The sequence below is a fragment of the Emys orbicularis genome, chromosome 9 (assembly GCF_028017835.1).
Source record: "Emys orbicularis isolate rEmyOrb1 chromosome 9, rEmyOrb1.hap1, whole genome shotgun sequence".
In the NCBI taxonomy this organism is placed as follows: domain Eukaryota; kingdom Metazoa; phylum Chordata; order Testudines; family Emydidae; genus Emys; species Emys orbicularis.
In genome coordinates this window covers 49,068,783-49,085,614 of record NC_088691.1, presented here as the reverse complement: position 1 = coordinate 49,085,614, position 16,832 = coordinate 49,068,783, and the positions used below count along the sequence as shown (strand labels likewise).

The 16,832-nt window shown below is 50.1% G+C and overlaps 1 protein-coding gene across 1 annotated transcript in view; it reads right to left on the bottom strand.

Moving 5' to 3' along the window:
- Positions 1-5,953: 5,953 nt before the first annotated feature.
- The window catches only part of CROCC2 (ciliary rootlet coiled-coil, rootletin family member 2), a 146,194-nt gene continuing 135,315 nt past the window's right edge, over positions 5,954-16,832 (bottom strand). Inside the window, exons 35-37 of the mRNA XM_065411392.1 lie at positions 7,696-7,827; positions 6,463-6,612; positions 5,954-6,037 (exon numbers count right to left, since the gene is read on the bottom strand). Of these exons, the coding sequence (XP_065267464.1) occupies positions 5,954-6,037; positions 6,463-6,612; positions 7,696-7,827 (366 nt within the window). The remainder of the gene's footprint in view (positions 6,038-6,462; positions 6,613-7,695; positions 7,828-16,832) is intronic.

Here is a 16,832-nt window from a genome sequence, read left to right as displayed (position 1 = left end):
CTGGAGCCTCAGCCACTGGGGCTGCAGTGGCAGGAGAAAATGTCCAGTCAGATAACATCACGGTCAGGACAACACCCAGCCGGTTCATTCAGGAGGCGGGACCTAGGCTTGGGCAATTGGCTGCTCTTCCCCTAGGATACAGCTGGGTGCCAACATAAATGGGTGTGCAATAAGATGGCCACCTGTCTAAGATGGTACCCACATACCTGGCACCCAGGTTAGCTGCCATCACAGCTGATGCCTATAGTGCCAGCCCCAGCCTGAAATGCTGTTACAGCAGCACCATCAGCTTGTCCTTACTGTGCTGTGCGCCTCCAGGAGCTATGCTTCCTGAGTCCCTCGGGGGCCAGGCCTTATAGGGTATTACAGCAGGGCCTAGAGGGCCTTTCCAGTATAAGGGCCCCTCTGTGCTAGGAGCAGTACACACACCTAGGGAGAGAAAGTTCCAGCCCTGAAGAGCTTCCACTCTAAACAGACAAGCCAGATAGGGAAAGAGAGGGATCCGGAGGTGCCTATGGACACATAGCGTCAGAAGCAAAGCCAGCTCTCTCAAGTCCCAGGCCAGGGCTTTTCCTATGAGTCTACACAACCAGCCAGTCTGTTGCAACAGCAATTGACATCAGGGGGAAGCTGCATGTGTGCAACTGAAAGCAGGACCCAGGCTGTGGTGCCATCTGCCTGTTTCCGGGGGTGGCTTGGTGCACATTGATCCATATGCAGCAGTTTTCTGCACATGCCCTGCCCTCATGCCTGCATATGCCCCACAGAAGGTGAGAAGCACCAAGGGGTTTCTGTTAGACCCCTAAGTTCGGAATTCTTGGAAACTACTCTCGTTATTGGTCCAGAGGGGGAGTGACAGTTTGGGATGAAAGAGGCTGAACAGAAGCCACTTGTCAGGTCCTTCGCCTCTCCTCTGTCACTGACTCTCTGTACAATTAGAAAGGACCAGTCAGAGTTTCAAAGTTCTGGTGCGGAAAAATGCAACCGCCCAAGAAACTTTGCCTCGGCCCAAAGTCCCTTTCAAACACTGCCAAATTCTCCCAGGATCTTCAAGTGCCAGGAAACCAAGCAGAGGGCCTTTCCCCTCACGTGAGGTAAGGGAAGGGGGAAGCTTCTGGCTTTCAGTTCTGTAGGAGTGGATTTCAGCCCTGCTTGTTCCCTGGATTCTTTAGTGCCTGTGTTTTATTGTTGCTGCTAGATCCTGGCACCCAACAGGTTAATCCCCAGACCTCACCCTGGGCATTACATTTCTTCTTCTCTTTTAAAATCCCCCACAGGCAAAGAAGGAAAAAAGTGGTGTGGGTTTTTTTTTTTAAGGTGCTAAAAATATTATCAGGAAATTCTTTTCAGCAATGTTATGTTTTAGGTTACATTTTAGACTCAAGGGCCTCTTTGTCTCCACAGAGAAAATCCACAGTTATCATCAGCAAATCGTTTTATCAAGAAAGCTCAAGTTATCCCAGCAAAGCAGCACAAAGCTCCCTGACAGAGCTAGAAAAACCCTGTGATGCTGGCAATTAAGATGCCTGAATATGCATTCAATTTAGATGGCTATTTCATGCTGAATGCCCCACTACTTGATTATTAAATATGAACTATGTAAGACAAGACAGATAATAATCACAACATTGCTACAGACTTACAAATCTATTACATGAGCATACACATTTAAAGGCCCCAATCCTGCAGTCACATCCACGCAGGATCAAGGATTCTTAGTTAGGCGGGACAGTTTCTCTTTCTTAATAAATAATAATAATGCCTAGCTCTTATTAATGCAAAATAGTTACCATCCATCCCCCTGTTCTTCTAAAGTACTATGGCCCCAATCTGGCAAAGTTGTATGCATGAGGTTAATTTTATGTGCATAGCTTCAATGAAGACTACTAACATGCACAGAGGTAAGTATATATGTCAATCTTGGCAGAATAGGACCCTATCCTAGAGCAACACATTTCTACAGAGCTCAAAGGTGTGTCTTCATTTTTCTCCCTGATTGTATGTCCTTGCTCACAGCTGTCAAATATTGCCATGTACTGGTAACTCAGTATATAGTAACTCTCTCAATACATCAGCTGCTCAGGCCCACCTCAGTATTGCCAATGACACAAGTTCCAGACTCATACATCAGGCCCGGAGAAATCCTGTGATTGGTTTAACAATCACAAGGTTGGACCCAGAATTTATTATTTCTTTCATTTTATTTGCCTCTGGTTTTTGAGCTGTTCGGGTTCCTGTTTTGAAGCTTTTCTCTACAACCATGAGGGATAGAAGGTGACCTTTTTCTTTTTAAGTTAAAACTGAGATTCTCATGTAATCACCTGACTCCAGGAGCTGGGGATTTGAGAAAAACAGCAAATACTGCAAGACTTGGGATAAAATCGGGGGAACTGGCAACACTGGCATCTAAAGTCATTGCAAGAGTACTCCTCTTCCCTTCGCTGAGAATACATTTTGACCAGTCTCTCAATTTAAGGTCTTCAGCTCTGGCGGAAGGAAAATGGAAACTCAGAGAACTTCCTTTTCAGAGCCCAACAAAAATGCATCAACATCCCTGCAATAACAGAAGCTGAAGAAAGATGTAGGGCATGGGGGAGGGAAGAATAAGAGTTTAAACAAACAATCCAAGGTCAAGCAGCTGAAGCTAGGGTGTACTAGGACCTAAACTCTATGTAAGACTATTCTATAGGCAGGCCCTGATGCAGCAAGGCACTTAAGCACATTTAACTTTAAGCACAGAATTAGTGTAAAGTTAGGCATGGGCTTAAATGCTTTGCTGAGTTTGGGGCTAGCTAGCCATTCTCTTCAAATGCCTTGCTGTGTAGATGATAAGGGTGGAAGACATGGATTATAATCTAACATCTCACTGGGCAATCTGAAAGGAGGAGCAATCCAGTATGGCTGGAAAAGTGGAAATGCTGCTGTCCTAAGGTAGAGGCATATTTGCTGACAGTAAGCGATCAAGCCTAACACGGTGGGTTCTGCTATCTGTCTGCTGATATAGGACTGAGGCTCTTATTATTTGTACATGTCTGTTTGCTTCCCATTCAAGTCTCATCTGTGCCTCCACTGAAAACCCATTCCCGGCTGACCTGTTCTGGAGGTGCCTGGCCCCAGCTGAACACTCACAATCTCTAGGTGTTGAGCGTGGCTTTGGTTTTCCAGTTGGCTCCCCAGTGACCAACTGGCATGGAGATTGCTGATTGGGGAGGCAACTTGTTCACTGCCCATGCCATCTCCATATCGAGATCAGTCAATGGGCCAGTTCCCCAGCTGGTGTAAATCACTGTAACTCCACTGAAGTCAGTGGGTCAGATCCACAGCTGGTATAGATCAGCGTAGCTGCATTGAAGTCAATGGGCTAGATCCCCAGCTGGTGTCGATCAGGGTAGCACCATTAAATCCAATGGCACTCCTCTGATTTACACCCGTTGGAGAACTACCACCCAGAATAACTCCCTCTCAAGCCCAAGGAGGAGGGGTGGAGCCATGGTAAATGCAGCCAATAATCTATTCTGATCCTTTCAGATCAGGCCTACACACTGGTCATCACTTGACCAATACAGAGTAACAGCCATCAGTCCCTGCTCCAATGCATTCAGTATTTATGACAAAACTTCAAACCCCAGCAATTTGTAAGAGGTGCCAAGAATCATCCAGCTCTCAGTGCTTTGAAAATATAAAAATCAGAATCATGGTTCAAAATAATGTATGTTTTTATTCATAGAAATGCAATATAAATATTCCCCACTGCAATGATTGCAAGGTACATTTTAATACTGAACACAGGCCAAGGAACATGTTATGTAAGGACTGAAATGGAGCCGAAAACAACAGCAGGACTCAGTTAGAATCAACAGCAAAGGGATTATGTGAAAACCAACATGGCACATTTCCCTCAGTGAGACCCAGCTGTGCCATCAATGTGAGGGTATTCTCTGGGCTGCCCAGATCCACGCCCACACACTCTTCCCAATCCAGAGGGTCCAGTCCTGAAATGCACTGGCACTGGAATGTGGGCGTGATGATTCCCACCCTCCTGATGGAGATGGTGGTTTGTTCCTGCATGGTCTTTCCTGCCGCCACATCCAACTCCACGTAAACAACCCATTGGAGAGGGGGCAGAAACGCTAGCTACAGAGTGAGATATCCGCTCACTCACCCCAGGGGCACTGCATTGGCTGCAGGGAGCAACTCCTGATTTACAGCAGGGTGAGAAGAGAATCAGCCCCAGTGGGCCAGAGCCTTGGCTGGTGTAAATCGGTGTAGCTCCATTGAAGTCAATTGGCCAGATCCCCACCTGGTGTAAATCAGCTTAGCTCTGTGGAGATCAACAGACCACCTCCCCCACTGGCATAAATCAGCATAGACCCATGGAAATCAATGGGCGAGATCCCCAGCTGGTGTAAATCAGCATAGCTCCATTGAAGACAATGGGCCAACTCCTTGAATAGCATGAACCAATCTCACTCCAGTGAAATCAATGATGCCACATTAATTTAAAACGGCTGAGGATCTGGCCCAGTGTGTCTGAGGGCCCAGTCCTATGAGGACCTGAGCACTTCCTGCTTGCTGTGGGGTCACCCTCAAGGGTGCTCAGCAGCTGACAGCACTGGGTCCCTGTGTAGGTCTGGTCTCACTTTCACTGACACCGGTGTAAGGCCAGAGTGACACCACAGAAGTCACTGGAGTTAGGCCGGTGTGAGAGCAGAATTGCTCTACATGCCTGTATGTTGCATGGGGTGGGGTGGGGTGGGGAAGATTTACCTGTATCATGGGAAGGAACAGAATCAGATGTCGCTTATCAAATATTGTTAAAAGATGAAATGCAGGAAGATCCATCCAAAGCCTTGAAAATGCCACTGTTGATTTCCTTAGCAAACACCCTCTATTCTCAGCATTTAAAATCAGTGCTTAAACAAACCACAACGTTGGGACAAATTATGCCGCCCCCCCACTCCTGGCCAGTCATGAGAAAACGTGTAAAATGCTAACAGGTGAAGGCCAAAGCGGTCCCAAGATGATTGCCTCTGTTGCCATGGAAACCACATTTTGATTCCTTCAGGGATTTGCTTGGAGCCTGTGGCTGGCAGAGTGGGTGGAACATTGAATTTTACACTTTGACGCCTCTCAGGGCCAGTGAGTCACAAAATGACTTGGCTTTGAGCTAATCCCAGCCACCTGCCACCATTAAAAAAGGCCTGCGTTTCCTGAAAGGATGAAGGGCTTGACCAGTCTCCAGGCATGGTGGCGATGCGCTCTCTCACTGCGTCTCGTTAGCGTACACTAGGTTTTTGATTAATGCCGGTGGATACAGTCCCCTGCAGGTTCTGTGCACTCAAGGGCCGGTTCCTCAAGCTGCACAGATCTGTCTGATGGCGACAGACTCTGTCTAGCATATTGAGAAGATGCTGCTGAGATTGGGAGGGTCTGTCACTCCACCAGCTAGACAGGAGGCCCCTGACAGTACTGGACGAGGCCCAAATGGCACCGCTCCTGAGGGAGAGAAGAGTGGCTCCGATTGCTGGGAGAGCAGAGCTATTTAAACAATAGGGGTGAGATAACATAGGAAGTCAGGACCCATTAGTACGGTTACAACAAACACACAAAGCCCCAGCCAGACCCCTCAGCCCCTGGATGAGAAACACCCTGGTAGCACTAATCACAGAGAAGTCCCTCATTGCCAAATGGCCTAAATAAATTAATCATCAGTGGCCTGGGATTCGGCTGTGTAAGGCCTACAGTCCCCGTTGCTCCAGCCACTGGTGTGGTGCAGGCTCCTCCCAGAAACCTCTCCCCACAGCAGTGCTGGCCATGAGTCAGTCAAGCGTCCTGGCGCAGGAGGAGATGTCAGAGTCCGGCTTGCAGGCTGCAGAGTCACTGTTGAAAGCTGGTCCTGAGGGTTGTCTTTGACTAGATCTTACCAGGCTGGAGCACAGGGGCTATTTCGGGATCATTTCCCTGTCCGGAGCACTTGAGTGAGGTAGGACTGTCTCTTCCGCACCTCCTGGCCCAACTGCTCTTTCAGCGAGTTCACCTGGGGAGGATGGGGCCATTACGACTACGGAGAGGCAAGGTAATACTTCCCCATGGGGCTGTACAGGGATCTGCCTTATGGGGCCTGGGCATCTCCCCAAGGGAATACTGAGGCAGAAAATAATACCCTCCCCGGACCTGCCCTGGGGGTCCGATTCCTGTGGCCCTGCCCTCTGGCACTGCATGGCAGGGGTGAGAGGCTCTGAGATCAGAATTGTGCCACCCAAGTGTACGGCTCCCCTTGGCAGTAGACACTTCACCAGCCATAGCACCCCACTCTGCCCCACCAGCCCCAGTCTTGCCCGACGTGGCCTCTGCATGAGCTCATTCAAACCTGGTGCCCATGTGCTGCCCGCACCAGCAGCCAGGGCATGGCCTTCCCGATGGCTTTTAAAGATGTTACTGTTGTGTGCCTAACCCCTCTACCTGATCCTCTAAGTCCTTGACACGCTGCTTGTGGGCTCTCTCCCGGGACTCCAGGGACCATTCAGCCTGGAGCTGGGTGCTGCGCAGCCTCTCCGTCTCCAGCTCCATCAGGCGCTGGGCATGTGCCCGCTCCATCTCTGTGATCTGGGCCTAGCACAGAAACATAGGGCAGGGCGTCAGCCAAATCCCGCTGGAATCATGTACTGGGCCATTGGGCAATGCAGGACAAGGGCCTGGACCCAGACGCTCCTTGTACTTTAGCCTTCCCTCAGGTCATTTCCACAGGGCAGTGCTGAGCTAGCACCGTCCGTTTCCAACAGCCACGTGGGGCTCCAGTACCCGTGTGCGGGCTCACAAAGAGCCATTTCCCCCTTTAGTGACTCTGCACCATTCACATGGTGCCTGACCCTTAGCTCCCCTGTGCTGGCTGCAGACAGGTCCCTGCCCTCTCTCAAAGGACCCCTTGCAGGGTGTGGGCAAGCATGTGGACACCTGCTCCCCAGGCTCCTTCACAGCTGCTGCCTCGGGCCTGGACCCTCTCAAAGAGGTGAGTGTCTGGGCTGCAGTGCACTGTGTCCTGCCTCCCTGTCCCTGGATCCCCTCGCTTCTCAGAGAGACTGTGTCCAAACAGCACCGTGTCCCGCCAGATCTGCTCTCTGGGGAACTCCACACGGGGGGCGCAGGCTGGGGGGTGAGGAGAACTGGCCTTTGCCAGCGCCTCCGCCTGCACCCAGGCCACAAGACCCCATGCACCCCATCTCCTAGCCAGGGGAGCCAGGACATGGATTAGAGCCCCCTGCAGGAGCAGAGAGACTTTCCCTGCCCTAACAGGAACCAGAAGTTCTCCTCACCCCACCAGGCCTGGAAACTGGGAGACCCCTTTCCTGGGCACCTGGCCTCCTCCTCCCCAGCCACGGAACTGGGGCGGAAGAAGTTTCCTGGGCAGAGCCTCCTCCCAGCAGGCACCTTCCGAGACCCCTGGCCACAGATGATGCCATGGGCTACGGCTTCCTTTGGCTGGGACTCTAGGCATCCTTTGGACTCTGCTGAGCTCCTGTTTGCTCCTACTTACCCCCTGCCTGGCCCGCCTCCCTCTGCCCACATCCCCTGTGCTCCTCTCCCTCCCTTTTCCTACTCCCATGAGCCTTCATCTCATCTCCTCACCCCAGGGCAGAGTAACCCTCTAAGGCGCCCCCATTTCCTGTGACAAACCACCGTTACCAGTGGACTGACCTGCAGTGGCTGATTCTGTCTCAGGGTGTCCTCCACCTCCTGGTGCAGACTGCTCAGTGACAGGTCCAGCTGCTTCTTCTCTGCACTGAAACGCATGGCATTGTCTTCTTTCCTGAGCGTCTCCCGTTCTGCCTGCAAGGACAAGTCGCATGGCAGGGACCTTCACTTCCCCTCTGGCACGCACATTGCTCAGCAGTTCCCAGTGGGCTGGGATTTTCAAGGTCTTGGGCTGATTTTCAAAAGAGCTCCACTGCACCCCTGAAAACCTGGCCCTACCAGCTGGCACACATAGCTGGCTTTGGCTGCCTGGAGCTGGCACGCTCATTGAAGCCAGGGTACCTTCTGGAGTGTCTGCTTGCTGAGTTCATTATTACAGCAACAGCTAGAGACCCATCCCAATCTAAACAGACAACACAGAGAAAAGGTGCAGAGTGGAAACTGAGGCACAGAGAGGGAAAGTGACTTGTCCAAGGTCACTAGCAGATGCAGGGCTAGCACGCAGATCCCCTGCCTCCCAGTCCAGTACTCTTCCCACTGGACCATCCCAGTACCTATGAGAACAGCTGCATCAAGATGTGGAACTGAGGCAGAGGACTTTTCTATCTCCCAGGATTCTGTGCTGTGGGTGAGGGCAGTGTGGGGCAGGCCTCCTTCAACAGAGGGCAGAGTGACAGCAGAGGAATCTTGGGAGGGAAACAAGGGAGTCACCGGAGGCAATGCTGAGGAAGCAGTCCGAGGGGGAGGGTGGTTCCAGAAGTGAGGGAGCAGCCATGTCAAAGGCCATGTGTAGATTGAGAAGGAAAAGAGTGTGGTGAAGCACTGGAATGGGTTACCTAGGGAGGAGGTGGAATCTCCATCCTTAGAGGTTTTTAAGGCCCAGCTTGACAAAGCCCTGGCTGGGATGATTTAGTTGGTGTTGGTCCTGCTTTGAGCAGGGGGTTGGACTAGATGACCTCCTGAGGTCTCTTCCAACCCTAATCTTCTATGATTCTATGACAGAGATGGAGAGGAGACCTTGAGACCTGGCTAAGAAGAAGCCGGGGAAACCCTGGGGAGGGAAAAGCCAGTGGAGTGGAAAGGGCAGAGCCCAGGCCGTGGGAAGAGACAGCACATCTGAGGTGTCTGGAGGAAAAGGCAGGTGGGATCAGGAGAGAGGCAGAGTGGGGGGAAGACCCCAGGAGGTAGGGAAGGACTCAGGATGATGGGATGGGGGGGGGGAGCAGTGGGATGAGGTGGATCGTGGGGAAGGCTGAGGGTTTGCAGCTGAAATGGGGACACCATGCTGGTCACTATTCAGTGGAAGAAAGAGCCGTCAGGGACTGGCCTCACAGCCCAGAGCTCTGGACACAAATCAACTTCTTGGCAGTTTGTTGAGGTCTGAGGGGCCCTTGGGCAGGCGAGACCAGCCGTGGAGCAGAGCCACATTAGCCAGGACAGTGCAGTGAATGCCTCTCCTCCAGCAGCACTTTCAGTATCTGTGCACACAGTGCACAAAGGCTGGCCAGGAAGAACCACGCTGCAGCGCTGAGCTCCCGAAGGGCACAACCATCTTCAGGGCAGCATCTGGAGGCTGGTCATGGCATGATGGTACAAGAAGGGCTGTGTCTAGAACCCCCAGCTGCGAGAAGGTCCCCAAAGGCCCAGCGCTTGGGCGATGCTCTGCATGGAGCCTGCTGGCTGGTCAGGGGCCTTTGTTACCAGCAGTCCCTGCCCTGCATGAACAGATAAAAGCCTCCAAATAACCAAAGGAAGGCCTGTCCCTTTAAAAAACAATGAGCGTCTCCTGGAAGAAAATGTTAAAAGGAGAAGAGAAGAAAGCAAAATCCAAAATAAATAAACAGCCACATCCGGATTTCCCCTCCTGAGACGCTACTCAAGGGTTTTATGAGTTCGATATGAATTACCCTCCCTGGCCATTTACAGCTGATCTTCTGGAACTCATTAGCTATCCTCTCCCGCCCCCCAGCCCAGGGGAAGAGGCTGAGCACAGGGAATAAAGGGGCACCATGTAAAAGCTATTTCATGCTTGCTGAGTCTCTCATACAGCCTGTAATGTTGCTTTTCCACAACAGAAAAATATCACATTTCCCTTCATCCTAGTTTCTGCAGCTAGAAAATCCATTAAGATGCCTGATGGACAATCCCTATTCAGTGCCAAGCTCAGCCAGCAAAGGCATACCTGGCTTTCCTGCCTCTCTGGCAGATCCAGAGCAGAACATTTCCTAGCCTCTCCTCTGGGAGCACGTGTTTTCAAGGATCCCAGTTCAGGCATTCCCTGCTAGCTAACACTAAGACATTAGACAACAAAACGTACTTTTATATAGAATTCTTTATAGAGAGCCCCACCAAGCCCTCTGCAGGGGGAACTGGATAGCTCAAAGGGTGAATAATGGCCTCTAGTGCCTTATACTTCTAGAATGATGGTTTGAACTCAACCTGGATCAGCTGTGACCTAGAGAGAGGTGAGAGAGTCCAGCCTCAACAAGGTAACTTATTCGCATAATTCTCACCCTGGAACACAAAGCTTTACTAATGTTGCAAGTCAAGATGGCCCCAAATCCAGGTGTTCTCTACCCCAACAGCTGTCTAGTGACAACAGGGCCACCCAGAGGATTCAGCGGGCCTGGGGCAAAGCAATTTCGGGGGCCCCTTCCATAAAAAAAAGTTGTAATGCTATAGAATACTATATTCTCGTGGGGGCCCCTGCAGGGCCTGGGGCAAATTGCCCCACTTGCCTCCCCCCCCCCCCCCCCGGGCGGCCCTGAGTGACAATGGTCCTTCCTTCTCCAAGGGTGCAACCCAGCTGCATTAAAGATGGCTGCTCTTGGAATGGCTTCCACAGCAAGAAATATTATTGCTTGATTGGATTGTTTTTCCTTTCTTTGCTGATATTTCTTGGGATTTCGAATGCAAACCCCAGGGGGTTTGATCATTATAACAACTTCTTTAGCACCGAAAGGGCCCAACTAGGACATGCTGGGAACAGCTACAGCAGTGAAAAGGAGCAAGCAAAGACAATGAAGCTGACGTGTTGAAGTCATGCATGTTGCCCACTAACACATCTGCACGTACCTTTTCCCCTTCTCCTTCCAAAGGTTGCTTGGCTCCACCTCTGGAGTGAAAACCAGGAGTGACAATTCAACAGAATGCTATGCAAATGTTCAAAAGGAGCCCATTGTTGGATTGCAACATCAGGATATTCTTGCAGAGTTACTGGACTGTATTGATGATTCCTTCTTCCCTAGGAATCTTACTGCTTGGAATTTGATCATTCATGACAAATGAAGTTTAATTTAAATTGTCTGAAATGATCTTTGAGGAGGATTTCCGTTGTCCCATATTTTCATTTCTTGTGTACTGTTTTGTATAATCACCCTGCAGCAGAGTGCAAATCTTCCCAGGAGATCAACAGGCAATCCCAGGGAAGCACTGCACTCTGATGCAGGCACTCACTGGCATTAAACAAGATAAGTAAAATGCACCAGCTCTCACCATCTTGCTTTTCTTCCTCGACAGCCTAATTTATGCTCCTTCTAGCACTCTCAGGGAATATATTGTTATCACTCACACAGCTCCCAGCTAATTCACTATGGAAGGGGCATAGCTCAGGGGGGCAGAAGGGTTTTGTGGTTAACACACTGACTTTAGCCTCAGGAACGCTGGGTTTGAATCCCAGCTCTGCTATGTGAGATCTGGAGCAAGTCACCTAATCTGTTTTGGTGCCTCAGTTCTCATGGGGATAATGTACCTTCCTTTCTCCCACTCTTTGTGTATTTCAATTGTACACTCTTCAGTGCAGCAATTGTCCTTTACAATGGATGAGTACAGCACCCAGCATGATGGGATGCCAGTCTCCTTTGGGACAGAAGGGTACTACTGCAATAATGAGCCATGAACAGAGGACTAATAGTCTTTTAGCCAGCCTTGGCGCTCATATCATGGAGTGTTGTGTTTCTTTTTGACTTTCCTGCACCTTATTTCTGAGGTTGCATAAGGGGAACTGGAATGTAGTCATGACCAAGAGTGGAAGATACAGTATTCATCACATTCTCCTCTTCTCCCTCCCAGTGCTAATGCAGAACAACTTGATTAGTTCAGTATGGACCTCTGAAATAGATCTCTATCCGACAGTATCACCAGAATTGTATTGGACACTCCCTGGAGCTGGGAAATGCCTTGTGACTTTCGGCTCAGAGCGGGATGTTTAAACGACTGTTCTGGAGCTTCGTTTTCACACTGTTCCTTAGAATCCCGATGATGTACCAATGCAATGCAATGTATGCCAACAGGAATTCAGCAGATTCAGCAGCTCACTCCCATCCCACAATCTACAACTGATTTTGCAAAAGGAAACCAAACGGGTGGCTCTATCCTCTGCAGCGCAGCACACCCAAAATCACAACTGCACACACACATGCCCATTTGTGAAGAAAACCAGGACAATGATCTGACTACCTTGTGTGAATTAAACTCCTTACTACAGTAAATGGAAAGCAGTGACATAGTTAGGGAAACAGCTGTTGGACACAGCCAGAAGTGACTTCCTTTGGGTCAAATTCTGGACCTGATGCAAAACCCAAGGAGCTGGACTGTATGTTGGGAAGGTCTGGCAGGAAGGAATCCTTCCCCACGTCATGGAGATGATCCATGGTAGTTATCTCTGGCCTCCCCTTCTTCAGGAGGGAGAGCCTAGCAGATCTGCACCACTCTTTCCTTGGCCTCCCCCCCCATACATTGATAGCTCCCATGGAGCTGTTCTCAGGGGTCCTGGGCCCCCATCCAGGGCTCTCCACGTCGGCCCCACCCTACACAGTCACCTGATCTGTGAGATGGGAGGGGGGAGGAGAGCAGAGGGGGTGTGAATTGCTGACTCCTTCCACTTAATGCTCCTAGCAAAACCTTAATCCACACCCTGTAGGACATGCTTGTGTCCAATCCATCAGGTACTGAGTTTATCTGCTAGAGCCAACTTGACCTTTCTCTTATTAGTGACTTTGTCTCTTAAGAGACCACCCCAACGTCTCCCTATACGTACTGGGCCAACTCGGCTCTAAGTCACACTAGCCTCAGTCAGAGGTAACTCCATGGACTTCAGTGAAGTGACACCAGAGCTCCATGAGTGCGACTGGGAATGCTGAGTATAGACCTGTTCCATCTTTATTACCAGATCTCCACTATTAAGTAACCAAGCCCTTAAGCAGTTGCTTCGAACAGGTTCTTTATTGCCTGTTCTGTTCCTGTACAGCTCTATGGACACCCTCAATAGAGAAAATGTTAAAAGAAACAGTTCCCCTTTTCTCACCAAGTCCCAGGCTCTGGTACACCTTGTTGGCTAATATCAAGATATTAATAAAGGGAAATTTTCCTCACCTGTTCATCTTCTTTCTTTGAGATTGTCTAAACCAGTGGTTATTGTTCCTCCCAACCAAATGTTTGGACTGGTATAGCAGATCAGAGAGAATTTCCCCCCTCCTAATAAAGCCCCAGATCAGAACAGATCTGAGGCCTGATTTTTACTCATGTTATCCATGCAGTTGCAAGCAAAATACATGCTCCCTTGTGCATATAGGTTGTGTGTGCACTTAGCACAACTGCATGCATCGGAGGGGTAGTAACGTCTATTTCGCACATGTAGTTACCAACTCTGCATACACTTTTGGGGTGACGAAACATGCAAATCAAGCACAATTGAATACATTTTTATGATTCCAGCTGTGCATTGAACATTGGCTCCCATGCTTCCCTTACACAGTGTTAATGCTACAGCTTGTTGATTTGTAAGGTGCTCCAAACGAGGCACTGGCTGCCACATTAAACAAAGCTATGTATGTCCCCGATGGAGAGGCTAACATCAGGGTAGTCACCCCTTTCAGGCTGTCACTAACATCTGAACAGGAGCACCCACTGCTTCCTGTGGCATCAGTGGGGTCAGTTGCATCATTCTACCAGGCAGCTCACAGCTTCTATTAAGATCCAGTTTATTTGAACAGACCCTGGAATCACAGGGCCACAGGGGCAAGGGCAGCAATGCCAAGGAAACATTCACTTCCAGAGCAGGACAATCTGTTCTGCCAGGGAGAGCAGCTTTAAGCTCTGTCTTCATGGGGACACCCACAGGGGAACCCATGGGGCCAAGCTGGCTGTATTGTCCAAGCAGAATGGAGCAGGAAGCAAGGCTGCCCTGGGGGTTAGTTCAGCCAATGCCCAATTTGTGAGGCCCTCCTGGATTCCTTGAGGGTTCTTGATGATGGAAAAGGGGAGACGGCTTCTCTGGAGGGACGTGGATGTTCAGCACCAGGATCTCTCAGTCCTGGGCTTCCCTACTTTGCCTCACCAACAAGAGCATGAACCTGCTGCTGGAAAATCACTGGTCGCTGAGTTAGATGGGGTGGAGTCAGACTCATGGCCAGGTTTTTGGTCTGCTGAAGGGTCTTTGCAACACTAGGGGAAACATATTCTTAGGGGTCCTGGGGTGATGTAGGGGCTGCTGTAGCACCACTAAGCCACCTCCTTGCATGAGGGGCATGGCTGGGGATGAAGGGCATGGCTCTTGCTGATCCCTGGACAGCACAGTGCCCCCTACTGGCTGCTGTTAGCCAGTGTAGTTCACAGAAGCCCAGGCTGGAATAGTTTTGAACGGCCTCTGATCCCTTTTGTTTGGAGCTGTCAATATATCAGCGGCACCCAGACTCCGCCCAGGAGCCCTTTGCAGCCACCCTCACCTTTCATACCTTGACTGTGCAGATCAAGGAAGAGTGTTGCATTCTGAGACCTGCAGTGCCGGATCCCCAGCTGATGTAAATGGGTGTAGCTCCACTGGGGTCAATGGGCCAGATTCCTAGCTGGCATAAATGGGTGTAGCTCTGCTGATGACAACGAGACAGATCCCCAGTGGGTGTCAATCAGCATAGCTTCACTGAAGTCAGTGAAAATTGACACCCACTGAGGATCAGGCTGGATGTCTCTGTGGGCTGCCCTGGTGTGTCTGAGAGGAGAGTAGCTGCAGGACCCAGGCTGTGTTTGCTCTGCAGCGGCTCATCCCAATTACTTGACAATGGCAGGTTTCCCCACCCCATGCCCTGCCCGTCCTTCCTTCTCCTGTGAGGGAAGGTGTTTCCCTTTGCAAGGCATAGTGCCTTCCTTCTCCAAGGCTCCCAGTCAGAGTCCAGTGCTTCACACTCCCTGGCCCAGCTTCTCCTGGTGGAGCACTGCAAACAGCTGGCCTGCTGGAGGATCACCCAAGGAAGGGCATCCTCAGGTGGTGCAGAGTTGACAGAATGGCTCCTATGCCAGCCCACCTCCCTGTGGCCAGCACTGGAGATGGTGCCAGGGCATCCTTGCACCCCAGTGATCTACAGCTGTTGCCTAGGCCCCTTCAGACTATTCGCAGCTGATGCAGGTTAGAGCAGCCCTCACGGGACTTATACTGGGGACCATCCCAATGCACAGCCAGCCCAGGGTCAGTTCTGGGCTGTTCGGATATGAATATCAATGGCGTGTAGCCATTTCTGGGGTGGAGGAGATGGCCAATCAGCAGACAAGCATGCTGTGCAGCACTGGATGAAAGGGAAAATTTGGCCCTGTGGCAAATCCATCCTCTTATGGAAAGAGCCATGAGATGAAGTCTCACAGCACAACTGATGCTCACAGCACACAGGTAAGGACCTGTGATTGCCTCCATCTTTCAGACAGGCAAATTGAGACACAACACAAGGAGCTGATGTCACTCCCCCACAGTCACCTAGCAAGTCAGTGGCAGAGGCAGGGACAGCACTAAGGAGATCCTGGCTCCCAATCCTGCACTCTGTGTAGACTATGCTAAGGGGGCAAACATATCCCATACTCCTCCATCCTCTCTGCAGTGGGTAGCTCAGTCTCCGAGGACATTCAGTCCATGATATTTTACTCTGGGTCAGTTCCCATGGGATTGCTTCTGCACCCAGCTCTACGTGCCGTGGTCAAGTTCAGAAACCATCAAACTGGTTGGCAATGAAACAATAAAAACTATGAAACCATCAAAAAAGAGAGTTCTGAATGAAAGAATGTGTGTGTGTGTTTGGGGCAGCAGGGGAAAGGAATAGCAGCTGATTAAAGAGACAAAAACTTTTAGACACCAATCTTTTTGGGTAGAAGGGTCAAAAGACAATCTGAAACCACTTGTATTAAATTTAGAAGACGGCTTTAGCACATGGTTTGGATTTTGCTTCCCCCATCACTAGAGCTAATTAGGCCAATCCCAGAGTGCCCCTGCTGATACCTAACACATGCGTGACACAAATTATTCCTTCGAACTGGAATCAGCGCCTCAGAGCTGAACATTAGCTCCCTCTCTAAGCAGGAGAAGAAATCAGGTAGCCAAGAGGCACGCACATGTATGTGTGTGCACGCGTTTGTGCTTGTGCATTTGTGTTTGTGGGAGTTTTGGAGGGGAGTACATTTGAATGAAGAGTTTTGAACTCATTATCTGGACTACATTCAAAGAATGCGAGAGCAATAATCATGTACATAAATGCATGTGGTGGGAAGTGACTGGATGGGGGCCAAGAAAACAAAGGTTACTGGAACACACAGCCAGCGCTCTCTCTCTCCCACTCACAGGATTCTGCTTGGGCTTTTGTGTTCGCATGGTTATGTCTATTCCATGTTATGTGACTGTGGGAATGCACAGAGCCTGACTCTCCTCTCTCTCACAGAAGTCTGTCTCCACTGACTTCAATTGGCAGAGGTGGAAGGGAAAGCTCACATCTATACCACACTATGGCTCTGGTTCAGGAAAGTGCTTAAGCATGTGCTTGACTTCAGTGGAATTTGAGCACATACTTAATGTTAAGCAGTGCTTTGCTGAATTGAGATGCTTTCCTGATGCGGGATCTATATGCATGAATATACATTGTCAGAGGCAAATTTGTGTGTATGTCTGTAATATCTCTATCTATCTGTCTATCTAGAGACATGACTGTGTGCACACACAGACACGACATGATTCAAGGCAAGTGTGTCTATGTATATGATCAGTGGGGTAAATTGACACAGCAATCTTGACTAACAAAGCCAGGCTGATTTACACCAGCTGGGGATCTGCTCCCATGTCTGTATGTTGGTGAACATGTATGTCTGCACACAAATCAGAATGAAGA